This window comes from Marmota marmota, unplaced genomic scaffold (genome assembly GCF_001458135.2).
Source record: "Marmota marmota marmota unplaced genomic scaffold, marMar, whole genome shotgun sequence".
In the NCBI taxonomy this organism is placed as follows: Eukaryota; Metazoa; Chordata; class Mammalia; order Rodentia; family Sciuridae; genus Marmota; species Marmota marmota.
In genome coordinates this window covers 24,828,920-24,847,254 of record NW_026000057.1, presented here as the reverse complement: position 1 = coordinate 24,847,254, position 18,335 = coordinate 24,828,920, and the positions used below count along the sequence as shown (strand labels likewise).

The following is an 18,335-nucleotide window of genomic DNA, read 5'->3' as shown; positions in this document are numbered from 1 at the left end:
ATTCCTCTAACCACCTCTGCCCATCCTTATCTGGAGAAGGAACTGAATTTTGGGAATGAAGATATGCATGGTATACACTTGCTAATGGCATAGCAAAATTAGGCTGGAAAAAGGCACACTGACATACGCTGCTTCATTTCCTGATGAGAAAAATCTTACGAATATCAATGATTAAGAAGCATGCCATTGAGTGGTATTGTAAAAAAAAGTTTTTGGACTTTCTAGAAAAATTAGAATTTTTAAAGAAACTTCATCATTAGTTACAAATGGAACTTTGTTTGCAAGAAATATTGTAGGCAATTATGTTTACCAACACAGCTGAGGTATGAAATTAGAAGATATTTGTAAATTTGGGGAATCAGACTTCTTTTAACTTATTTGGCTTTGATTCTCTCCTTCCAAAATTAGTCCAGTGATAATATTAGAAGGGAGTGAAAATTTATTATACCCACTGATTACTTTTTATAGTGCCAATTGGCACTGGAAAGGAATAGTTGTTTTTTTTTTTTTAATAAATGTTCAGTTACTTTGGATTGTAGAACTACACTTGAGGGAAACATCATGTGATATTACAATCTTTTCCTATTAGGTTTTACTTTTAGAGAAATCTTAGGGGTTTAAAATTCGAAAACAGTTTCAGCTCCCAGTTACTGCATGAAAGTCTAGATACAAATTGTTGCTATTAAAATTAATAAATAACTAAGTAGCTCAGATACAAACACACGCCATGATGTCTGCAACTTCAGAGAAATGACAGATGAAGCAAATTGTAGAAACCACCACTAGACAGGGAAAGGACTAGCAGATAAGGTCATAGGTTGTCATTGGAGTAATGTGATTAGACTCCCAGTTCTGACACTTGTTAACTGTGTCTTGAGCATTTACCTTTCCAGCCTGTTTGCTCATCTATAATAAAATAGTAATAATAGAAGTCCTTTTATTATTACAGATGTTTTGAACAGTAAATGATAAAACAATAGTTCATAATAAATCCTCAATGAATGTTATCCATGATTTTTGTTTACTACTATGATTATTGTTCTTTATTATATAAACTCATTTATCTTTTTCAAATTTTCATTTACTTATTTAAAAAAGCTTTAGAGCTAGATGTAAACTACACAGATTTCTAGCTTTCTGTATATCAAAAATGTTAAAGTTAAACATAATTAATAAGAAGTATCTTAATGAAATAAAGCACTCCATTTTAATTTTTAAAGGCTATTTTGCCATTTGTGACAACAAAGATGAACCTGAAGGTCTTAATCAGTGTAATAAGTCAGACACAGAAAGACAACTACTATATGATTTCAGTTATCTGTAGAATCTAAAAAAGTGAAAACTTAGAAGCTGAGAGAACCCTGGTTGGCAGAGGGTATAAGGAAGCAACAATGGGGAGTTGTCTGTCAAAATTCTAGTCACAAGATGAACAAATTTTGAGGATTTAATGTTTAGGGTGGATGTTGATGGGTGCATTAGTTAACCTGATTGTGTTCATTATTGCACAATGTATATATCTCAAATCATCAAAATATATGCCTTAAATATATATTACTTTTATTTGACAATTATTTAACACTATTTTTCCCAATGTAATTTGTATTAATTGGATATGCCAAAATATCTTACTCCAAATGGCAGACATCAGTTATGGGTATAGATAGCCCAGGATTGGATGTATGCCTACAGATATGGCCCAACATTAAAATTTCCTCTGTTTTGTCTGTCCAGTTGAAGATTTAGAAAATACTTAGCAAAGGATCACTCTCTCTAGTAAACTATGAAAACCTAGGGCCATACAGAAGTTCAAGGGGGATGAGATCTAGTGTGGGTCATTCAGAATATAGGTTCATCAGGAATCAGATAGATTCAAGGTCTGGTCCTTACTCAACCGTTTATCAGTGCCATGGCTTTGGGAAGTTCCTTATCCTCTCAACCTTAGCTTTGTTACTTGTACAAAGACTTATTGATAGTATGTACTTTAGAAGATGGTTAAATATTAAATGAACCAATGCATCTAAAATACTTAGCATAAAGTCTAATATCTTTCAAGTGATCAATAAATGTTAATTATCACTTTTAAGGTTTTAGTACCTTTGTTGATACTCTGGCTAGATGGTTGTAATCACTTTCATTATTACTCACAATAATGCTGGTGGGGTCATCAGGTTAACCTTCCTTGAGCCTCACTCAGGACCATTTATTATTTTTACTATCCATAGGGCTGGCTACAAGATAAAGTAAGTTGGGAGAGAATGAAGGTTCTGTGTGAAAGGAATAACTGAAAAACAACCTGAGGAGGATGATTTGATGAGAGAAAATGGAAATACCATTTTCATCAATGGATGAAATATTTGACTGCCTGTTAGCATTGTTAGTTGAATTTTGGTTTTTCAATTAAAGAAAAATATCCTGCTCTTTTAGAGATAATTAATTCTTAATTTTATGTTTTAGTGTTACACTACAGTGGTTTTACGGCTTCTAATGGACTTCACTTACATATATTTTTAAAAGCAAGAACTTTGCTGTTTTCTCTTAAGGAAAAGTTAAATCCCTAAGAAATTCTTTAACATTTCTAATTTTTCTAATATTACATTGCCAGATTTTGAGAAGTAGGAAAATTAGAACTACCTTGTTTCTGTATGAGTAAAACATCTTCAGGGGAATTTTTCTTAGAACAATACATAGACATGATGTTCTAGTAGGGCACAAATTACATTGTAGAGCTGATCTTATAACATGAAACCACAAAGCAAAACTGGCCCTGGTTAATCAAAGGCCTTTCGGCTTTAAGGGTTCATGGATATGGCATTTTTGAATTGAGGCGCTGACTTAGGTAATTTTAAGGATTTAAGTACCATGCACCATGGTTAATGACCATTTCCTACCACTGCAACTGTAGCTGGGAAAACAACAGCAATAATGACCACATTAAGTATAATGTAACGATGAGACAAACAGAATGTGGTTACTGAAATACCAAGTTTTTTCTGTTAATTGCCATCTCTCTACCCCACCCCTCAATGATCAAGCTCTCAATCGTCTGTGTGAATTCAACTGTTCACTCTAACAGTGCATAATGGGACAGACTCAAGGCAAAGATTGTTTTTCAGTATGACCCGTTTTTCCTTCCTTTTCACAATGATTGTCAGACATGATTATTATTTGTGGGGATTAAAATTCTGAAAATGTGTTATCTTTAAAATTTTTTTTTCTTTTTAGTTGTAGTTGGACACAATACCTTTATTTTATTTATTTATTTTTATTTTTTTTGAGAGAGAGAGAGAGAGGATTTTACTATTTATTTATTTATTTTTTTTTAGCTTTTGGCGGACACAACATCTTTGTTTGTAAGTGGTGCTGAGGATCGAACCCGGGCCGCACGCATGCCAGGCGAGCGCGCTACCGCTTGAGCCCCATCCCCAGCCCAATTTCTTTATTTTTATGTGGTATCAAGGATTGAACTCAGTGCCTCACACATGCTGGGCAAGTGCTCTACCACTGAGCCACAATCCTGTTCCAGAAAATGTATTATCTTTACAGGAAAATGTAGGAAGTACTATTGAAATTATAGACAAAATTTTAGTAATAAAATAATAGTAAAAATATCTTGTATTTCCAGGAATTGAACCATGTGGTAACACTGCAAAGTCACAAAACTAAACTTTTACTCAAAGCGAGGCTGTGAATTCATAATCAGGTACTATATACTTATTCTCAGATAGCTTTAGCCACTCAAATCATTTTCACAGTTTGTGGCTACTGGAATCTTTGTGTACTTACTGGATGGAGCTTTCAATGCGGGTGATAGTAAGGAAAGCAGCAAGGTTTGCTGTGTATGATGAGATGACAATCAAAGCAAATAGCCACCAAGCCCCCATCATCATTCGGGTAGCCAGGGTTGTATACGGAACTTCCCCACCTGTGGAAGGAAGCAAAGAGATTAAAAGAGTCTCAACAAGTACTTATTGGGAATCTGAAATCAAGCACATTAAATACCAAAATACTTTCATGTAGTGAGAGACTTTTAACAACATATTTTCATTGCTTTATATTTCATTCTCTTTTATGAGACTATGAGAGGCCCTGTCAAAAATAGACATGATAAATATTCAATGTCCCATGTTTAAGTGCTACTTCTTCCTCCTCTCTGTTCAACTCCAGAGTTAATTACCTTCTTACTACAGTCATAGAGACACACTTTGTTTGCCAGGGCTTGATCATTCACTCAGGAGGTGATATTAACACAGCTATGTGTATAATTGATACAACTTTTCAGGTTTCCAATTCAATAGATATTAAACTGGTTTTGGGGTAAATTCTCTAGATCTTGGGAACATACATATGACCATTGTCTTCAGCATCATTCCATTTGCTTTTTCTATTCCCAGTTGACTAACCATTCTTAAAATCTTATAGCACAATGCCCATTTCCACTTTTCAAATGTTGGAAAGTCCTGGGGCTCAGTCCTTACACTGCTTCAGTTTTTGTTCACATTATCACCCTGTGTAACCTCAACAAGTTCCCCCAGTTGGATAACATCCATGGTATTGAAACAACCTTTTCAGCCCCACTGTTCTTGGAGCACTCTAGCTAAAGGCCTACAGAATTCCTACTTGGATTTTAATGGGTATCTCAAACTCATCACATCTAAAACAGAACCCTTTTCATTTTCACTCCCAAATTAACTCCTCACATCATGCCAGGAAATAACATCATTACTCCTTTCTCAGACTAAATCTTAGGAATTTCCTTACACGTAAGAGATTCTGCCGTTCTTACCTTCAAATCATATCCCAAAACCTATGTCATCACTTCCACAATTAATTCCCAAAACCAAGCCAACATCTTGTTTTGATTGCACTATAGAATGGGTTATCTGACTCCCCATTTACATTCTAGAAAGTACCACTCTGACACTATTACCATGGTTTTCTTGAAAATTAAAAATTATTGTGATTAGTTACACATGAGTGAGTGTAGAATGCCCTCTGACACATTGTACATACATGGAGTATAACTTCTCATTCTTCTGGCTATACATGATGAAGAATCACACTGGCTGTGTAGTTGTAAATGTACGCAGGATAATAATGCTTGAAATCAAGCATTTATTCTACTATCCTTGCTTTCCCCATACTCACTGCCCTCCCCTTCACCCCCCTCCACCTAATCTAAAGCAACTCTATTCTTCTTTAGCATCCCTGCCAATTTTGAAGAGATAGCCTATAAATCTTTACCACATGCACCTCAGATTCAGCATTAATTTCTAAGATATATAAAGAACTTAAAAAACATAACACCAAAAAACAACAACAACAACAACAACAACAACAAAAAACCCAAATAACTCAATCAAGAAATGGGCTAAGGAACAAACAGCCACTTCACAGAAGAAATACAATTGATCAACAAATACAAGAAAAAATGTTCAGTATCACTAGCAATAGAGGAATATAAATCAAAACTACTCTAAGATTTCATCTCACTCCAGTCAGAGTGGCAATTATCAAGAATACAAACAATAATAAATGTTGGCGAGGATGAGACTCCTGAGACTGCACGTTATTGCAACCATTATGAAAAGCTGTATGGAGATTTCTCAGAAAACTTGAAATGAAACAACCATTTGACCCAGTTATCCCGCTCCTTGACAAATATCCAAAGGACTTTAAATCAGCATATTATAGTGATAAAGCCACAACAATGTTCATAGCAGTTCAATTCACAATAGCTAAGCTATGTAACCAACATAGGTGCCCTTCAGAAGATGAATGGATAAAGAAAATGTGGTACATATACACAATGGAATATTACTCAGTCTTAAAGAAGAATGAAATTATAGCATTTGCTGGTAAATGGATGGAGCTGGAGAATATCATGCTAAGTGAAATAAGCCAATACCCCCAAACAAAAGACATAATGTTTTCTCTGATATGCAGATGCTCATTTCCCTTAACTTTTTACAAATAATAATTCAATATATCTCACATATTTTATTTTTCTCCCTTGTAATGATACAGGAACACTCCCTGACTCAAATTAGGTAGGTAAGTATTTGTTGAGGGAATATATACTGTGTTACATGGTGAATTTTTTTCTCTCCAAAATTTGTGTCTTAAAACTCTGATCCCCAATGTGACAATATTTGAAGGTATGGCTTTGAAGAATTAAAGTAAAATCAAGTAAATAATTGGCCCCTATTCTGATATAACTGGTGTTCTTATGAGAAGAAAAAACACCAGGCCTGCATTTTCACAGAGGAAAGGCCATGTGAGAACAGAGCCAGAAGAAAACTACCTGTAAATCAAGTGTAGGGACCTAAGGAGAAACTAACTCTGATGACACCAAAGTCACGTTCAGCCTCTAGGTCTGTGAGGAAATACATTTCCATTGTTAAATCACTGAATCTATGGGTATTTTGTTGTAGAAGCCCTATCAGACTCATACAGGTTAAACATAAAATTTTAATAGGTCTTCTGAAAGAAATTAGGCATTTATTCACAGTAGAAATAAATCAGAGATATAATACTAACTTCCCTTCTTCCATCAGTATATGAATGACTAAACAGGATACAATCAACTATAATATCAGACTTCCTTTTATTCTGTTCACTAGTTTTCACTCTGTAATATGTCTACATCTTAAACATAATGTCAACACACCCTTTGGTCATATTTTGAGCTATTTTCCTAATGCAATGTACTCAGAACAGGCTAACCTCTGCTATATGGAATACATTTTTCAAAAGGGGTTATAATGCATTTTAGAAACTTTCTTCTTCAAAGCAAAATAAATTTTCAAACAACTTTTAAAAGATGAAAGCTAAAGAAAATATTTATTTTTAAGTCCATATGGAGATTTTCTGAGCAAAATAACTAATTGAAAATAAAATAAAATATGAATAAGATATAAAAGAGCTATATGTCTAAGTAGAAGAATAAATTTATGACTGAATAGGCTAATTGGAGGATTGCTTTCCTAAAGTCTTTATCCCTGATTAGTGTTGTTTTCACCAATGTGAAAGAATACTTGTTCAGTGTCTTCATCGATGGTATATAATATATAAATTTGAAATTTCAAATATATCTGTAGAATCCAAAAAAGGCTCTTTTACTTGATATATACACCTAGAAATAAAATGCTAAAAGTAATGTAAATCTTGACTTTTGTAATGCTGGACTAGACGGTTCACAAAAAAACCCTTCTGCTACTGGCAACTAGAAAAAAAAAGGAACATAGAAAAGCATTTGCAGGGTAAAGAAGCAATAAAAAATCAGAGGAACAAAATTTTGAGTGAGAATACAACTCAGGGCACCTTGTATATGTGACTACTTTTCCTTGAGAAGCATATGCCAATTTTAAAAAAAGTAAAGAGACTGATAATCTAGCAATATCTTTTAAAAAGCCTTCAAAGTTAGGTGGTTATAAAAATTGGAGTCCAGAGCTTGTCTAGACAATGGGGACTGAGAAAACCACAAAATACTCATATGTTTTGAAATTAATAAATACCATAGCCATTGCTATGGTTTGGATATAAGGTTCCCCGCCCTCAGTGCCTGCATTTATGCAGGAAATAGTGTTTGGAGGAGAAATGATTGGATTGTGAGAGCTATAAAACCTGTCTAGTTTGCATGGACTGGGAGGTAGCCATAGACAGGTGAGGCATAGCTGGAGGACGTGGGGTATTGGGGATGTAACCTGGAACCTTGTATCCTGCCTGTGGCCCCTTCTCTCCTGCTCTCTGCTTCCTTACTCTGCCATGAGCTAAGCACTTTTCTTCTACCGTATCCTTTCAACATGATATCCTTCCTGCCTCATTTTGGGCCCAGAGCAATGGAGTCGGCCATCTATGGATTGACCTAGAAAACCATGAGCCCCAAACAGACTTTTCTTCCTCTAATTTGTTCTTGTTAGGTATTTTGGTCACAGCAACAAAAAGCAGACAAAAACAGCCATGGACTAAAGAAGAATTATAAAAGAAGTAAAAAAAAAATTTGAACTCGATCACAATAACAATACTCCATATTAAAATTCCACAAGTTTTGATAATTGATAGAATATAGATAAAATTGTATCAAGAAGGAAATTGATTACATATAATGTATAAGCAAAGAAGATTAAAAAGAAATGAATTGTTCATGAATTTTAAAATGTTAAAAAAATCTGCAAGTTCAACTTGAAGAAAATATAGGAGTTAAAATTATTAAAATAGATAAAAATAGAATAGAGAAGAAAATTTGCCTTTTAAAGAAACTACAAATTACTATGAAGACTAATCAAGATAACATCTGAAAACACCTAAAAATATAATAGCAGAAATAGAAAGGGTACATTGTATAGTTATTATGATGTTAGAAGGAGAACAAGAGGATCTTAAATACAATTTTATGTCGATAGATTTGAAAATGAAGATATGAATAAATTCCTAGAAACATTTCTGCTGGAAGAAACAAAGTTTCAAAGGTCTTATATCTTATGTATTGAATCCAGAATTACAAATTACCCACCAGAATATTAAAAACCAGAGGCATTATTGACAAAATCTACAAAAATATCTGGGAGATAATTAACTCTAACTTTGCTTAAACTCTTCCTGAGATTGGAAGAAAGCAAGACACTATGCCATCCATTGTATAAAGAAAGCATAACTTTGATAATAAAACATGGCAAGGTCATCATAAGAAAAAAATTACACATGATTGTTGATATAAAAGATAAATAAATTTAATAGATTGAAAACTGAATAAACAAACAACCTGGTTGGGTTTTTTTTTTATATGAAGGCAAGGTTAGTTTTGCATTCAAAAATCAATTACTATCGAAGGAAGAAATTATATAAAAGAGAGAAAAAATCATGTAAACCTTGTTTGATACTTAAAAGGCATACAAAAAATTCAAATTCAGTATTAAAACAAAACAAAAATGCAAAACAAACCTGGACATAATTCAGCAAATTAGAAACAACTAAAAAATCCTATCTTGTTCTCACAGAATACTTTTAGAAAATCTATTAAACATATATATATATATATATATATATATATAGTTAGTCATAAAAATAAAACTTTTTGATGGCCATAAAGGCTACAAGTTGTTACTATTTTTATTATTTGAATGTGCTAAACAAGAAATTTAAAAAGAACGGAAAAAGAAAAAAAAAACAAACAATGGAATGAAATGAGAATTAAAAATTAGAGATGATAATGTGAAGAAATTTGAAGAGAATAAAAAAACAAATTTCCAAAATCAGTAAGTTCTCACTTTTTCATGGAATAGAATTAATATTCAAAAGTTAATCATATTTGTGTATACTAGCAAAAATACTTAAATACTAAATTAAATATACATACAACTTGCAATAGCATTAAAATTATCAAATATCCAAGAGTATATCTGTATAGATTTGTGAAAGACCTCTATGTGAAAAAAAGATTAAATTAATGAACAGATACATTATTCATTGATTAAAAGACTTAAAATGCAAACAAATTGATCTATAAATCCATTCAGTGAATTATCAGTCAAAATCTCAGTTTCTACTGAAGAAAGAAATTGAAGAAGACATAAGAAGTTGAAATGACCTCCTATGTTCATGGATAGGCAATGACCATTATCAAAAGCAATATACAGATTCAATGTAATACCCATGAAAATACAAATGACATTCTTCACACAATCAGAAAAAACAATTTCTAAAATTTATTTGGAAGAATAAAAAACCCAGAATAGCCAAAGCAATTCTGAACTACACAAGTAATGCTGGAGGCATCACAATATCTGATTTCAAATTAAGCTACACTTCTATAATAACAAAAACTATAGAATACTGAGATTACCCACATGGTACTGGCATACAAAGAGACACAGACCAGCAGAATAGAAGACACAGAGACAAATCCACACAGATACAATGATGTAAACATTGACGAAAGTGCCCAAAACAAACACTGGAGAAAATGACAGTTTTTTAAAGAAATGGTGCTGAGAACTCTGGTTATCCATATGTAGAAGAATGAAACTAGATCCTTATTTCTCACTCTGCACATAGGTCAGCTCAAAATGGACCAAAAGCCTAGAAATCAGACGTGACACAAGAAGAAAACATTGGGTTAATACCTCAATATACAGAGAGAAGAAACGACTTTCTCAGTAGGAGCCCTAAAGCTCAGGAAATAATATCAAGAATTAATAAATAGAATAATGTCAAATTAAAAGCTTATGTACAGCAAAGGAAACAATGAAGAATGTGCAGAGAGGACCTAAAAGAAGGGAGAAAATCTCTGCTAACAACTCTTCCGACAGAAGATTAATATCCAGAACACAATAAAGGACTCAAAAAACTTAACACCCCCCCAAACAAAAAACCCAATCGATAAATGGACAAATGAATTAAACAGATACAAGTCAAAAGGAAAAATACAAATAGCCAATGAATATATAAAAATTGTTCTGCTCAACTTTTTTTTTAGCAATTACTGAAATGCAAATCAAAACTTTCAATGAGATTTCATCTCACTCCAGTCAGAATAGGAAGCCGTGAAGAACACAAACAATAATACATTCTAGAGAGTATATGGAGAAAAAATGAACATTTTTGTACCCTGTTGGTGGGATGGTAAATTAGTAAACTACTATGGAGATCAATAAGGAAGTTCCTTAGAAGAGTAGGAATGGAATCACCACATGACCTAGTTATTCCATTCCTTGGTATTTATTCCAAAGAACTAAAGTCAGTGTCTACAGTAATCCATGCATACCCACGTTTATAGCAGCCCAATTCATAGCCAAACTCCGGAACCAGCCTAGTGTCTATCAACGAATAAATGGATAAAGAAATGTGCTAAATCCTCTGGAGTTTTATTCAGCCATAAAAGGAGCATGATTTTATGTCATTTGCAGGAAAATGGATGGAACTTGAGAATATTATGATAAACAAAATATGCCAAGCTCAGAAAGTCTAGTGTTGTGTGTTTTCTCTCATATGTAGAAACTTGAGAGAAAAAAGGAAAAGAAAGGTGGTGGTGGGGAATCTCTTGAAAATACAAAAGGATGTCGATAGAAGAAAGAGGGCAGGGTGAAAGGGGGGAAGATGAAATATTGGGGAATAGTATTTGCCAAATTATATTGTTACATCATGTGCATGTACAAATATGGAACAATCAATCCCACCATTTTGTATAATTGTAATACACCAATAAAAAATATGGGGAAAAAACCCCAGAAATCCCAGGTGTTCCCCCTCACCCCCCCTTTTTTTTTGTGTGTGTGTGTGTGTGAATCTCAGTGTATGTTTATGTTATATTGTAAAACACCACAAACAGTCAAGTCACTCTTCAAGAAGAAGAAAAAGTCTAGGTCTGGCTGCCTGTAGTTTTTCCAGTAATTAAGAAAGTTCATTATTTGGAAGGACAAACCAAATAAATCAATGAAAATTATCCACGCATACATAGGTTCTGGATTTACACTAGCTGGTACTGTAATGGGGCACAGAAATGGAAGTCATTTAATTAAGTAGTACTAGGTCAATTCGTGTGAGAAATAATTAAATTTGCCTCCTACCTCATACATGAAAATCAATACCAAGTAGTTTATAGATATAAAGGATAAATGAGTAAGATTCTAGGAAAAAAAATATGGGAGGATGCATCCACAAATTTAAGTAGAAAAATATCTACTAAAGAGAGTACAAAAAGCATTAACACGAAAGAAAAATACCGTAAATCAGACCATAATATTTTGTATTTCAAAAGACACTGCAGAGTAAAAGGATAAGCAATGGTGGGAGGTATTTATATCTAACAAAAATTCATTAATGTGTATTAATAACTCCTTTAAATCAATAAGAATAACACACCCAGTAAAGAAAATCATGGGTAAGAGCCTTCAGAAAAGATAACCAAATTGTCACTAAAAGTATAAGATGGTGTTGGGCATGGTGGCACACACCTGTAATCCCAGCAGCTCAGGAGGCTGAGGCAGGAGGATCAAAAGTTGAAAGCCTGCCTCAGCAACTTAGTGAGGCTCTGAGCAACTTAGTAAGACCCTGTCTCTAGATAAAAATAAAAAATAAATGGGCCCAGGATGTGGCTGAGTGGTTGAGTACCCCTGGGTTCAATATCCCTGGTACCAAGACACACACACACACACACACACACACACAGGAGAGAGAGAGGGAGAGAGAGAGAGAGAGAGAGAGAGAGAGAGAGCGAGAGAGAGAAACCTCATTAGTTATTTAATGAAATAACACTTCACAGCTACCACAATGATTAAATAAAAGACAGACCATAGACAGATTATGTCAAATGTTGACAAAGATAGGAACTAATGGAATACTGGTACTCTCTTAGAGGGATGTTAATTTTGTTCAATCACTTTGATAAATAATCCGGTAGCATATCTGGAAACTAATATCCACCTATCTCAAGACTTAGCACTTTCAGTATTGAGGCATATGTGTAACAGATGAATAAAGGAATGCTTATAGCACTAACATTCCTAATACCCCAAATGAAAAATAACCTAAATATTCTTTGAGAAGATAATGTATAGATGATGGTGTATTCCTCAAACTGGAATATTATACAGCAATGAAAATGATTAAATCTCATTTGTATAGTACACCATGACTATATTTCACAAACATAAAAGAATTCTTACTGTATGACAATTGTTTAAAAATGGGTAATGTGAATAGTAGTGCTGGTAATCCCTTAGGTGGTTCCCCCTTTGGGGAGAGCAAATAATGGTGACAGAAAGGCAATGGAGGCTAGGTCATGGATAATGTTTTATATTTTCCTGGGTGATGATTCTACAGCTGTTCCATGGTAATTCACAAATTGTATTTAAGTTTTGTGCACTTTTTGTATGTAACTATTTCACAATGAAAAACTAAATAAATGAGGAAAGTAAGAGGTGAGAAAGTAAGGGTGATTTTAATAAAAAATAATTAGTTTTTTTGCTATCTTTTCTATGTCCTCATTTGGTGAAAACATTTTTTTTGTAGATTCTGGATGCTAGGGGAGATAATCAGGTGAATGGTTAAAAAAAAAGAATGGGCAAAATTATAATAATTTTTTAAAACCCACAATGTTATCTTCCTAAAGCATAACAAAAATTAGGCTGGTAATTCCTGACTCTTTGGGATATACAAATGTGTGACTCTAGAATTGGACATCTGCATTCCTTCCTATAACCCTCTGCAGAAGCATCAGGAATTTACTTCCAAAATATGCTGTAAAGAAAATCTTCTTGATATTGATGACCATTTTGATGTGACTGGTTTTTCACATCATACAAACATCATTCTTGTTACTGTATACATTATTTTACTTATAAATTTTTTAAGAAATAAAATAATGTTTAGCCCTCAGGCAAGATTGTGACAGTTGGTAATTCCATCCGAGTCAGGCAAAAATTTGTTAATCTAAGTTTTATGCTGTATGATTTAGCACCCATATTTGCCTTAATATGTAGAAGAGCAACTAATAGTTCGAGATTCTCCAATTTAGTTGTTTGGTAAATCAGTTTTTCACAAAGTTTATATTTAATAATCTGGTACTATAGAATTCATGAGCTAGAGTTAATTAAAAAAGAAGAAAAGTTGTGCATTCCTGGTGACTGAATATGTTGAAGTAGGCCCATCAATTGAAGTATCAATACATATTAAAATTTTTACACTTAAAAGATTCTGTTTGAGAAAGAAATCTAAGAAGGATATTATTGCAATTATGTGAAAGTCATTGACAGTATAAGCACATTCTACATTTAGGAATGGGAAGAATTGTACCTGTCACCATGGAAATGCTCAATGTATGAGAGTTGCTTTTATGGGCTCCATGAAATTAATTTATAATCAAATGGAAAGACTGGCAGTGGCCAGATTTGAAAATGCTTTAATTATTATAATTGCTTTTTGGTGGAAGGTGGAAGGTGATAAGCAGAGGAGGTAACATATGAGTGTGGCTTATTCTAAGCCTCAGGTCGACAGCTTCACCATATTAAACTCAATCTTAAGCGCATTCTTATATACCATGTCTATCATCAGTACAAGAGATGGCTTTAGTTGATAGATAAGGATACCATAAAATTATATCATGTTCCCATAGAGAAAGTTGTTCCATTTACAGTCATCTCTCAGCATTTTTTTTAAAAAATCACAGCAAAAACAAGGCCTTCCTTCTTAGCATAAAGAATAATATGTGATAATTAGTCTCCTTAAAACTTTGAATCTATTTTTACAAAGAGAAGGCAAAATTCAAATTCCATTTGTCAGGCAATGGGAACTAATGAGTATTTAATAATATTGTTTCATTTACATTAAGCTTGCTTTAGAGTTATTTTCTACTTAACACAATGGCACCGATTATATGATTTTAACAGTGACTATAACCCTTATTTAACAATGTCCTTAACCCTTCTGCAATCTCAGTTTCAAATATTCCACTGTTGTGTGCCAGCTGAGATCCACCTGAAATCTTTTGAGTTTCCTCCTTCCATCCCGTGTATGGTCCCACCAAGGTGTTAAATCCACTATCCACTTTTCACTGTCCCTCCACACCCTTCTTGACACATGTCCCCCTTACTCAGATTAAATCCTGTGACTTGAATACAACCCATTGTGTTCATCCTCAAATTCCATGAAATCCTTTCAGAAAAGACCCAGATTGAGTTCAGTGCAACTCTGCCTACTCCGTGTGTGAACTACTGGTGCAGCCGAGTGGACTTGTGGAATAGCATACAACTACGTACACCATTTTAAGTCCATGACCACCAACCTCCAGTGGGTCTTCAGTGGGGCCTCTTGGTCATAGTGCGGCTCTTTAGTAATTCTCTCCTGAACACTTATTTCAGTGTCTCTCTTCTGGTAACCTAAAACTCCTTCCCCATTCTCACATTTGGCTGTAATCATGAAAATCTATTTCATGTAGAAAATCAAAGCAGTTTGAAGGGACTGCCAGAGAAAATCAGGCAAAAAACAGGTTACAGTGTGGGTTTTCAGATAAGAAGAGACACGTGCTCCAACTTCCGAAAAGAAAATAATAGAAAAATAAACCTAAAGTAAATACATGGTGAACAGAAGGGAGATCCTCTGTTTGCACTTTGAAATTTAGTTTTAAATTTGAATTTCGAATGTGTAAATGTTTTATAAAATTTTAAAAAAGCATATTACATTTTTTTAAAAAGCAAACTGAAAACAAACTGATTCAAATGAACATGGGAGTCTGTCAAATTACTGACATAATTAAACAAAGGAAAGAATTATTTCCACTACTGAAGGCCACAGTTTTGGGGGGGCCACCCTGCCATACAGCCGCCCTTTTTAGATGCCAGTAACTACAACTTTCACTGTTCCTTTGTATTTAGTAATGATCATAACCCTCCTCTGTAACTAATGGGTAGTGCAACAGACCTTATTACTTTCTCAAAACATCCCACATCATTGTAAGCAGTTCTCATATGAAAGTATCCTTAATTTCCCAGACAGAATGTAGTACTTCCTGTTTGGTAGCTTCTATGGAAATAGAAACACAAAAATGGGATTCTGGTGTTGGATTGCTCCCACAAATGTGTAGTGCATTATTGATGGAAAAGAGAACCCGGACGATGCATCGTCTGTGGTTACAATGATTGTTCAAGTAACCACCAGTGTTGACAGGTGGAATGCAAGGCTTGGGAAGCTAACTGCTGGGGCAATGATAGTCATTTTGAAGATTGTGGTTTCAGCTAAACCACTCTGAACCCTCAGAGTGAATAGAGTGTGGAAAAGGAGAAACTGAAGGCAATGAATACCTAATTTAGAAATACAGTAAAATTTGTAGGTCTTGACAGCAGCTTTGAATGAGTCAGTTACTACTATAGTTTCAGTGTAGATATGGCTGAGGACCAGACTGAGGCTTGACTGCAAGTGTAGCACAGCGGTGTCACCAGTTAATTTTTGGCCACATAAGCAAGGTCTGTCATGCTAAGGCACAAGAGCAAGGAATTGGAAGAAATTCCTGTGAACCTTTTTGCTATTGCAAGCAACTTCTCAGCCTTTCTATAGGAATCCTTCTTCCCTGTGTAACTGCTTTTCAATGATGGGACCTGGGGAATCTTACAGTTCTCTTCTAGATTCACCCATATTTCCCCTTATTGCCTCCTGGTTACAAGTTGGGTCTCAAAACAACTTCTTCAGAGAAGTATAAAGCTCATTTATGAAATCTGTACACCAACGGAGACAAAATAGAATGAGAGACAAGGACACACATATTGTTGGGGTTGGTAATAACCTAAGCTCTGGAATTTAACGTGTTGGTTTATACTTCAGGGTGGTGATAGTAGTTTGTTAGATGGGGTGGGTGGTCCAATAATGAAAGTATTTTAGAAGTAACTTATATACAACTTCTCTGGCAAACTGCAGAGAATCAGATAAGTGGGAATGTTGGAGTAGATCTGTTCTGAAAAACCTGCTGATATCCTCTTAGGTAAGAGGGATACTCCCTGCACAGAGACAAGAAATGCATGGAGGAGGTGAGTGCAAGCATTTCTCAGGAGTTCAGTGTGTTTGACTCTATGGGCCAGAGGACATGGGGGAATACAGCAATAAATTGGATTTTTTGATGTCAAAGAGAATGTAGTATCTTAGGCTGGCAGAGGCTAGGAGTAGAAGCCTAATTATCAGAGACAAGGTAAAATTACCATAATAAACTCTGGCTATTCATGAATGGTAATTGGAGTGTATTGACCTTCAGAGATATATAGTAATAGCTTATTGATCACAAGGTCTCTAAAAATGAAATAAGTTCTTCTATCTACCTAACTTACTTTATTCATAACCTTCTAATAATAGGTTATAAACTGTTAAAGGATCTCTTGATATGTCTGGACAAAACAATTCTGGATCTCAGGGCCGAAACTTTCCCAGGACTCAGTTAGTTTATGGATTCAGAAGCCCAATATCAAAGAAAAACCCAGGTTAATATTTTCCATGTGTTCTTGATACTTTTCTTAAGTAATTTTTCATAGTAATAGCCATGCATGCCACACATATAATTTTGTATTTTATTCACTATATTTTTAATAGGTGAAAAATATTTTCTCAGTCATAGGTATTATAACTTCTTAAAATATCTTTCTAATTTTTGGAAATCCAGAGATTTGTATCACCATATATTACATTGCTATAAGCATATTCAAATGTGTAATTTAATAATATTTTGAATTTTTTGGTAGAATCCATGAAATGATTTGTTGAAACAAGAGTTTTTTATGTCCTTTGTAAGTGATGATAAATTAAAAGCACGTTTCATAATAATATTTTTTTTAATATATCATGGTATGTAATTCTATTTCTCTGTTGTCAAACATGTGTCTCTCTAAGGTATTTATTGACTTTTCTGGTGATTTTGAATGAAAAATATTGTTCTGGACCGTTTCATATCTCTATTTGAAAATGTAGGCTAGAAGGACTATAGGTTACATAACTGAAATGGCAATTTTTTAAATAGGAAGACTTCTCCAATTTAATACTTAAATTTGATAATGACTATAATACAGGTAAAGCTGTTTATAAATAGCAGTTCATTCTTTCCAGTACTTCAACATTATTTGTTCTTCTATTTTGAAGACTCCCACATTAACTGAATAATAAATTTTAACACACTTCTCTTTTCTTAATTAATAAAGTTGTTTTCCACACAAAAAATTCCTACTATATGTAATTATCTAAAATAGGATTGTTCTTCTGAGAAAAAAAAGTATGCTATTCCAACATTAGGACTTCCCACTGAAGGAGATAATTTTTATAATCCTTGTAACCAGAATTAGTACAAGTAGTTAAGTTTATTTCACTGAATTCACTATCATGAAATATTTCTGATGAACCCATTTTAAAAATGTTAAATTAAAAATTAATTATAATCAAATTAAATGGCTGCTGGTTATACCACATAAACCTTATATGCTAATTTTAACATAGCTTTGCCAAATGCTGTAACTTATATTAGAACTAAATTGAATTTTATTACACAAAATAGTAACACTTGGCAGCTTTTTACCTGTACAGTGTTTTCATTACTCTACGTTATAAAATCCCTACTGCTTCTAATGAACTACAGAATGAAAAACAGCCCATTTAAAGTCAATCACAGATTTCAGGTTCCCAGTTTCTAAGGTGGTCTGCATCATAGTTTCACACAGTTGGACCTCAAGTAATAGTCACAACACTTTGATGTAAGTGCTGGATTGAAATACAAACTTCCCCCAAGTACAATATTAAGAAAACATAGATGATATATATATATATATATATATATATATATATATATATATATATATATATATATATATATA

At 33.7% G+C, this 18,335-nt stretch overlaps 1 protein-coding gene across 3 annotated transcripts in view; it reads right to left on the bottom strand.

Annotated features, from left to right (window-relative positions):
- Grid2 (glutamate ionotropic receptor delta type subunit 2) overlaps positions 1–18,335 on the bottom strand; it is a 1,429,152-nt gene that overhangs the window by 277,271 nt on the left and 1,133,546 nt on the right. For all 3 annotated transcript variants that reach the window (XM_048813623.1, XM_015484559.2, XM_048813622.1), the window contains exon 12: positions 3,784–3,922. In XM_048813623.1, the coding sequence (XP_048669580.1) occupies positions 3,784–3,922 (139 nt within the window). The remainder of the gene's footprint in view (positions 1–3,783; positions 3,923–18,335) is intronic.